Genomic DNA, 8,726 nt, shown 5'->3' with positions numbered 1-8,726 from the left:
GTGTGTGTGTGTGTGTGTGTGTGTGTGTGTGTGTGTGTGTGTGTGTGCCCTCTGGTTTATTACATGGTAGTGTTTTATATGAGCGATCAGGAATCCTGCCGTTGCCCGTGAATGACTTCAGCATTGGAGTTGGTTGTGTTCATTAAATTAGGACTAATAACATGTATTAATAATAAAGATGAACTTACCCTAAAAACCACAGACAGGCAGAACTGGAAACCCATTTACTTTTATCTCACCTGCTTCAAAGGAGATTTTACATTCACGTTGTTCTTTTGTTGCTGTTTTAATATATTAGTTGTTTTTACTGGTGTTAAAAATATATATTATATTATATTATACTGTATATTAATAACATAGAATGAGGTTTGGTTTTGGGAATATCTCCAGATGCTTCAGTGTTTTGTTATATTGTGATATATGGTTAAAGATTCTTATGTAATGTTTTTATTATGTTATAAAACAGACTCTTGTGTGATTCTGCTCAGCTCTCCACCTCATGGCTCATTTCCATGACGGAGTCTCTATTGGCTGTGTGGCTCTGGAGAGCTCACACCTGATTGGCCAAGAAAGCTGTACCCTGCAGAACGTTGTTCTGAATGGTTTCCTCGGGTCCACACTGCTGCTGTGTAGCTCTCTTATCACAGCTCCTCACACACAAGGTCTCTTCTCTTCTTTTCTCAGAAACAGATCTGCTCGCTACATTGTCAATAAATGGCTGTAAACACATCCAGCTTCAATGAGAGACAGTCGGCTGAAGTTTGGACGCCCTCTGATCTGAAGGTGCAGAGCTCAAAGAGATTTCTGCTGGATGATTTCATCGCAGGGTGTATCGGCGGTGAGTGAAACCCGAGTTTATTACCAGACTGCTATTCATTGAGAGGCGCTCTGATACCCCGGTGTGGGTCAGTATGTGTGGGTGTGTGTGTGTGTGGGGGGGGGTGTGACATGGCACTTAATCGCTCCTCATCCTGCATGTTTGTAGGTTTAAATCATCTGTGCATGGAGGAAAAAAGGTTCAGAAACAAGGTGATATTTTGTTGTTTGAAGAAAATCCGATTTGCAGGAAACTACTGCGGCCCCCCCCCCCCCATCCAGTGTAAACAATGGAGGGTCTCTTATCCCTCACCTATACATAAACACGCTCACCTCCCAGTCTTTTACCTCTGAACTAAGATATAAGATAGAGCCAGTAGTTCAATGCGTTATCACTTCACAGATGCGTTCAGCGCTGCAGGACTGATTATGTCCAAGTGTCAATTCCACTGTAAGGTGGGATACCTGCTGTGACGGGCCCGGCCGCTAGGGGCGCTGTGGATGCATCGTTTTTAGTTGCACAAACTAATGAGTAGACCGCTATAAGTAGACCGCTGACAGTGAGACCAGTGTTGGTGTTGATTCAAAACAAGATGATCCAACACAGCTGCAGCTGTTTTAAATGTATAGTTAATGTATAGTTAATGAAATATGAGAAGAAAGAAGCAGTGACTCTAAAAGACATCTGTTTTCAAAGGGTGCATGTACAGAAGAAATGAAAGAAAGGATCAGTTACAAGTTCAAACTGAACATCCATGTAAAGCAAAACTAAAAACATACCAAGAGAAATGAATCCTTGAGCTGTGAATGTCCCAAATTTAAGAAGAAGAGTTGTGTCATAAAAACTCTGCTGTGATTTAATAGAAGGAAGAAGTTAAACCTCTGGCCTTCTGTGTGCAGATGTGGCATCAAAAGGTAAAAAGCAACGACCAAACAAACCATTTAAATGCGCTGTGATTGGCCGGTCCGTGTTCGTGGGACGGATTTAGCAAAGAGTTAATTGGTTTCTCTCAATCGTTACTCACGGATGAGCCCTGCAGAACAGGAATAAATCCAGAAGAGACTAAAGTGATAAGGTCCTATTTAAGAAACCGTATTGGTCCCTGTGAGAGAATATTATAGGAAAGCTTTACTGATTTATTGTGACGTTACAGGAAATAAGGTTTAAGTTTTTAGAAACGTATTTGAATGTCTTTAAAATATTGCATTCTCTTAACAAAGCTGGACTCTTCAAACCAAAGAAAAGTTGTGTTTTTGCACTTGAAAGACTGCTTTCCCTTTAAAAGCATGTCTGCGAGGGTTAACTACAGTCATGCACTGCTGCATGCTGGGAAGCTGCAGCAGCACTTCTGAGAAGAAGCTCGTTTTCTCTCCAGCGAACAGTTCGCTTGGTTTGCACATGTTTGAAACACGGATCTGAAGTCCGGCCGCCACACAGCAGACGTAGCTGGTTTGTACTCTGTGTGCTTGTTTGGTGTGTGAGGTGGTGAGGAACACTCACAATGCACAGAGAGCCGTTACAACAGGGGCTGAATAAGGGCACAAAGGCTTGTTTTTGTCCCAGGGGCCCCGTGATGGGGGCCCAGCTTGACAAGTCTCTTTACAACACGGAGGACTGGAACAGAGAGTGAAATACGTTTGTGTGTCTCTCTCTCTCTCTCTCTCTCTCTAATCTCAGTACACTTTAATGGTATTAAGTGCAACACAATCCAAAAGCCCAAAACATTTGAATGACATTCTGTTTCAGCTTGTTGCTGTTATCTAAAGAGGGAATAGAAAGTGCCAGAAATAAATCCAATGAAGCAGAAGAGTTTCCTTTTCCAGCTGAACCACCTCTTCTCTTTCACCAGCAGCTTGATGGATGCATGTGTCTCTGTTTCTCCTCCTCTGGTATGTAGTGCACTCATTTTTTTCTCCTTTCTCTGTCTTTCATCGGGCTTTGGCTGCAGGAGGTTCCAGCGTGGTCGTGGGCCATCCGCTGGACACAGTGAAGGTAAGAAGACCACCTCAACTCTTTACAATCTTCTCCTGATTACAGTTGGATAAAAGAGAATAAAAACCAGCAGTTGGTCCAGATGTGGATCAGCTACAGATGCTCTTGTGTGGTTTCTTTTTTAATTTGATTCTTATTTTAGTTCTTTATTTGAAGAACCTCCTATTATTTACTCACATTACTTTACCTGTATACAGTATATTCCTGTCCTTCTACCGCTGACAGTAGAAGGTGCATCTCCTCTGACTGGTTACTGCTCGGTTAAAGAGCTGCTCAAGTTTGACTGTCCAGTAAAAGAGTAGATATTTATCTTAGAGGTTTGGACAGAAAACTATAATCTGTGAGGAGAGACTTAACCGCTAACGGAGCAGAGGCTAACTAAAGTAACTCGGTGTGTCCGTTCTTTTCTGTGTTTTTTAAACTGAGTGGTTTCTCTGGTCCAGACGCGGCTCCAGGCGGGGAAAGGCTACAAGAACAGTCTCCACTGCGTCCTCACCATCTACAGGAAGGAAACGGTAAACATCCAAACGCCTTGCTGTGAAGCAGTACCATTCACTAGGTCAATGATTTGTACATCGATATGCCGAGTTTTTTAAAAATAAATTTGTCAGGAAATGTCGATATTAACAGTTTCATCACAGTCATTGTGTTCAGCTTACAGCCTGGAAAACACAGCTGAGTTTGTTGCAGATTCTCTGTAAGTTTCAGGGTGAAGCAAGAATTTCACAGAATATTACTCATATCCGTCCCGTTTCACACAATCATGCATTACCAGTTTTGTAATTCTTCCTTCCATTTGTCGCAGGAACTTATTATTTCTTTTTTTTTTATCTTTTTATCTTTTTATTGCAAGACAAAAGACAAAACATAAACAGAACAACAAGAGGACGACAAGAACAGTGAACACACGCCAGTTAACAACTGTGTGTGTGTGTGTGTGTGTGTGTGTGTGTGTGTGTGTGTGTGTGTGTGTGTGTGTGTGTGTGTGTGTGTTCTACTAATAACATGATCAAATTAAAAAGAACGGGTCGGCAGGATCAGTCCTGCAGGGTTCATTTTGTAGACATGAAATATTATTCATTATTTTTCAAAAGTTTTGTTGTTTTGTTCCAGCTGTGTGTCGCCCACAGACGCTCGCAGGACGAGGTTGATGTCTTAAACAGAAAGCTGCTCCTCAGTAACCTATTTCTGTCCGTCTGCATGCAATGTCTTTATAAATCTACTCTAGAATCTGCCCGGGAATACTTATGTTATGTTAAATGAGTTCAGCCAGATCAGGTCCACGCAGCCTGGTCATGTGGTCATTCTGAATCATATTTACAGCAAAACAGAAAATGATTCAGTGAAATTGTGCAACAAGCCTGAATCTCTGTGCAACATGGCCGACTGGCTGACTGAGCGGTCTGCTTCTTGGTGGTCGGCACAGAAAATGTAGAAACTTGTGTATTTGTGAACAGCCACACAACCCCGTCAGACACAACAGGTGTGTTTTCCTCTGCGGTGTCACATGATTGGTTCACACAGCGGACAGACAGCTGTGTTCTACTGTCAACATGTGTCTCCTAAACTGCAGCCTCCTCTCTGCTGAGAGGAAACACTTTCAGCAAAGAACACATTTGGCAGCAGAGTCGGCTCAGGTCAACTTAATCTATGATACCTTGTATTGTACTCGTGAATGAATCTGTCCTCGTCGCTCTCTGTTTCTCAGGTGATGGGCTTCTTTAAGGGCATGTCTTTCCCGCTGGCCAGCATCACCGTCTACAACTCGGTGGTGTTCGGCTTCTTCAGCAACACGCAGAGAGTCATAAGCAAGTATCGCTATGGGGACGGGCGGCACCCCTGTGGCATGGTGGACCTGACCGTGGCCAGCATGCTGACCGGTCTGGTGTCGGTGGGCCTGGGAGCCCCGGTGGATCTGGTCAAGATCAGACTGCAAATGCAGACGCAGATGGTTCTCGCAGGTAAATCCCTGTTTACTGTTTTTTGGCTTTGGATTCGAGTTGTTCCTCCTCGAGCAGCAGGAGGAGGACTTGTAAATGATTTAAATTTGTCCAGTTGTGTTTGCCTAAATAAATGGATAAAAAAGAATAAGAAAAGCGTGACTGAAATGGAAGGAGTCTTCCTTACTTCCTGATGTTGTGCCTCCTCGATTCGCTTCCCCGCCCTGCATCTTGTTCCCGCTCACGGGAGACGCGAGTGGAGGAGACGAGAGGAGAAATAAATGTAGCTGTTAGAGGTCAGCGGTGTCTTCCTGCTGTCAGCTTGGAATCATGTCTGATACAATGTTCTCCAACTATTGCTCACCACTGAAAAATATTCACCATCGGCATCGAGGTATCAAAACCTCCACAGAAACAGTATGTTTCTAATCATCCTAACACATAAAGATTACCAATATAGATAGTTTAGGGTACTTAAAAAAAGACTTTACCTTGAAACAATGAACCCCCCCCCCCATACTCTTCTCAACATGGTACAGTCTGAATCCCCTCCACTGTAAAGGCCATTGGAAGCTGCCACTTCCTGTTTGTCAGTTTGAACCCTCACCAGCAGGTGAAGAGGATTGAGCTCATTAACAAACATTTGGTCAGTTGATGCTACATACAAGCACTTCAATGGATTTGAATGGAATGTGTAAATAAATGAACTGTGTTACTTAATTGAAAATGTGACAATGATGAGCAGAAATCTCTCATGCTAGCAGCTTAGCATGCTATAGCCACAAGTTCTTATTGTGCTAGCATAACTTAGCCGCAGAAGCCTGTGCTACACAACTTAGCAACACAATCGGACTACAGATCTGTTGTGTCGGAAGGATGGAATAAATGATAGAATTGCAGGAACTAGAATGTGTCTGGCCAGTGTGCAACCGGCCCTTAAAGAGGCACTAAAAGAAGTTGAAGTGATGATAGGGGAAGTTATAGTGCTAGCCTACTATAGATTGAAGTGGCAGTTGAAATGAAGGCACTGGACAAAGTGTTTAATTGGAAGTGCTGAAAGAAGTTGAACTGGTATTTGAGCTTGAGGCTATACTGGCGGCTGAAATGGAAGTACTCGAAGATATTGAAGTGGTTGTTGAGCTGAAAGTTTAAATGCTTGATGGAGTTGAAGAGCCAAGTTGAGATGTAACGGAAGTGTTCGCACTGAAGGGAACTGAAGTGTTGCGTTATTGACAAGAGTTTAGATGAGTCTCTTGCTTCCATTTTCTACTCTCTCAGTCAACACTTCTGCAGCAATGATTAACAGCCGTACATTCATCCACTCTCAGAATAGAAACTCTGACACAATTTATATTTGTCTGGGCTGCATCTTTTTAAAGCAATAAAACTGAGGTGAGAGAAGGTTAATTACAAAATAGGGTGGACGTGATGCATTTCTATCCTTGTATTTGTTTATGGTGTCTGTCGAGCTCACACCCTTCACACCTCTCCTCACGCGATCGCTCACATTTGTTTCGTTGACTTCACGCTTCGGTCTCGTCTTTTAGGACATTCAGATTGTTTTTATGATGGTGCAAGAAAGCCTCAGGCAACATTTTGAAAGTCATTTCCGCTCACTCTCCTGTGATTAATGTTTCTGAAGTGTTGATAAACCTGATACTTTGTGCATGATCAGCGGTTCTTTCAAGAGCCGCCATTTTCTACTGATTTTCAACAATCCTCAGGAAACGGACCGGTTTCAGTCGCAGGAAACAACTAATCGCTGCTTAATCACATTGTATTCCGTCTCCACAGAGAACTTAAACCTCGCAGGCAACGTACCGAATAGCACCAACATCCCTCTGCGCTCCATCGACATCCCCACCCAGAGACTCTACCGAGGCCCCGTCCACTGCATCAGCAGCATCCTGCAGACCGAGGGCCTGCAGGGCCTGTACAGGGGCGCCGGCGCCATGATCCTGAGGGACGTTCCCGGGTACACGCTCTACTTCATCCCGTACACCATCTTTTGCAACCTGCTGAAGCCCGACGGCACGTCAAGCCTTCACCCCGGTTCCATCTGGCTGGCTGGAGGACTAGCAGGTAAACGTCACGGACAATGTCCAGCTTTAACCTCACCAGAGCTGCTTTTATTAGGTTTGATGCATAATTAGTGTGGTTCAGCATGAGGAAACGAGTGAATAGTATTTGTGGAGCTGTCATTGGTTACTCAAGCTTGAATCGCATTGAATGACCAAATGGGGAGAAAGTTGCATTCAATCCACACTAACTTACAAAGGCCTTGAAAGTGCTGCTGCTTAAGGGGTGATGGTGGGTCCTGCAGCCAGACCAGTTGAGAACCACTGCTCTACCTCGAGCTCTCTCTATCTACAGCTAATCAGAGTCAGCATGTCACCAAGTGAAAGCAGCACAGCAGCAGATTCCTCCGGATCATGTAGTAACTGAAGCCACCAGTGTGCTGTAAACTAAATCCATCTTGGAATGATCTCCCACTGCTTCTCAGTGGACACCACAATACTCTCTTGGTCCAGTTAATGGCAGCTCGGGGGCAGGGCTGCATCTGACAAGTATTTTACATTACCGATAACGCTGACACGTGTTTTTTTCTATTAATCTTTTCGTCAAAAAACAAAATTACTGAAAAGAGACAAACGTGACGTTTTTAAGTTCCTGTTTGGTCCAACCAGCGGTGAAGGTATAGTTATGAAACGATGACGAAAATATAGAATGAACACACAACAACTCAGGAAGTTGGTGATGAATTTGGTGGCCAGTCAGTTCACACTGAAGGGACTGAAGTCTGTGAGAACGAGTCAGATTTGACTCCGATGGGAGTGTCCTTCCAGCCCTGGATGGGTTTACATGATACAATTATGTATTTTATCATACAATTATTTTCTCTACGATTTAATCTGCTGATTATTTTCTTGATGAATCTTTTTGTGGATTAAAAGTCAGTCACTGTTGTTAACCACAACCCGAGATGTCTTGTCCGATCAGTCCAGTGAGACTCTGGTCTGGGAGTTGTTTGGTCTCAGAGCTTTCTTCCAGATGCTCGCTGGCAAACCTCTGAACACGTGACGGAGTCTAAAGGGCTGAAATTAGCTGCGTGTCATAAATCCGAGAGGTTTGGATGTTATATAAGCCGTCAGTTAATATGGGACTGAAGCATTCAACACAGAGAATATCCTCAACGGGACCGCTGTGCGGTTCTTTAAACTGCTATTTCATAAGAACACTACTGATTAACAGATTATTGATTTCTATATTTAAAGCAAGTTGTTGTCAGAGGAAAGTTTATTTAGTTCGGCATCTTGTGAGTATAGCGCTGCAACTTGCAAGTGTTTCACTATCGATTCATCTGCTGGTTATTTTCTTGGTAATCTGTTACTTGTTTTGTAGATAAACTTGTAAAAAGATGCTTGTTATGATTTACCACTGATTGATTAAATGACTGAAGGGGAGACACTACAGGTGAATAGCGTAAAACATTTAACCAATAAATGTCATCATGAAACTTCCACAGTTAAAATAATAATGTTAGGAAAATGTTTTTTTGAATTGCAAGTTTTCTGAAATGTTCTATTTAAATATGCAAATCAGGCATTATGTTATCCAATATCTGCTTATTTAAATATGCAAATCAGGCATTATGTTATCCAATATCTGCTTATTTTCCTGAAATCTGAACATTGTAAAGAAAATAATGTCAACAGGTGTAAAAAACCTGTTTTTTGTCCCGTCAAAGACTCTGAATGCTGAGTGAACTAACCCCTCTGTGTGAACCTTCAGCACACAGAGAGGAATGAACGAGTGAAGTTTGGTGAATGTAAGAGCTGCTGAAGTGGAGATTTATCATCAGAGTCTGAGAACAAACTCATTTAGAGGAAACGTCCTTTAAAGAGACGTTTAGTTCCATTACAGACATTTAGAGACTCTACAGGTGAACACATGAACTCATAGATATCACCATGAAA

The 8,726-nt window shown here is 42.8% G+C and overlaps 1 protein-coding gene across 2 annotated transcripts in view; it reads left to right on the top strand.

Moving 5' to 3' along the window:
* Positions 1-623: 623 nt before the first annotated feature.
* The window catches only part of slc25a48 (solute carrier family 25 member 48), an 11,481-nt gene continuing 3,378 nt past the window's right edge, over positions 624-8,726 (top strand). Inside the window, exons 1-5 of one of the 2 annotated variants that reach the window (XM_031877002.1) lie at positions 624-838; positions 2,766-2,809; positions 3,253-3,324; positions 4,518-4,770; positions 6,544-6,831. In XM_031877002.1, the coding sequence (XP_031732862.1) occupies positions 715-838; positions 2,766-2,809; positions 3,253-3,324; positions 4,518-4,770; positions 6,544-6,831 (781 nt within the window). In that variant the 5' untranslated portion in view covers positions 624-714. Of the gene's footprint in view, positions 839-870; positions 2,267-2,765; positions 2,810-3,252; positions 3,325-4,517; positions 4,771-6,543; positions 6,832-8,726 lie in introns of those variants that run through there. The other variant, XM_031877003.1, reaches the window with a different exon arrangement.

The sequence above is a fragment of the Anarrhichthys ocellatus genome, unplaced genomic scaffold, assembly GCF_004355925.1.
Source record: "Anarrhichthys ocellatus isolate YVR2014 unplaced genomic scaffold, GSC_Weel_1.0 scaffold122, whole genome shotgun sequence".
Lineage (NCBI taxonomy): Eukaryota > Metazoa > Chordata > Actinopteri > Perciformes > Anarhichadidae > Anarrhichthys > Anarrhichthys ocellatus.
The sequence above is the reverse complement of the archived record's forward strand: the minus strand, read 5'-3'. Positions and strand labels throughout refer to the sequence as shown.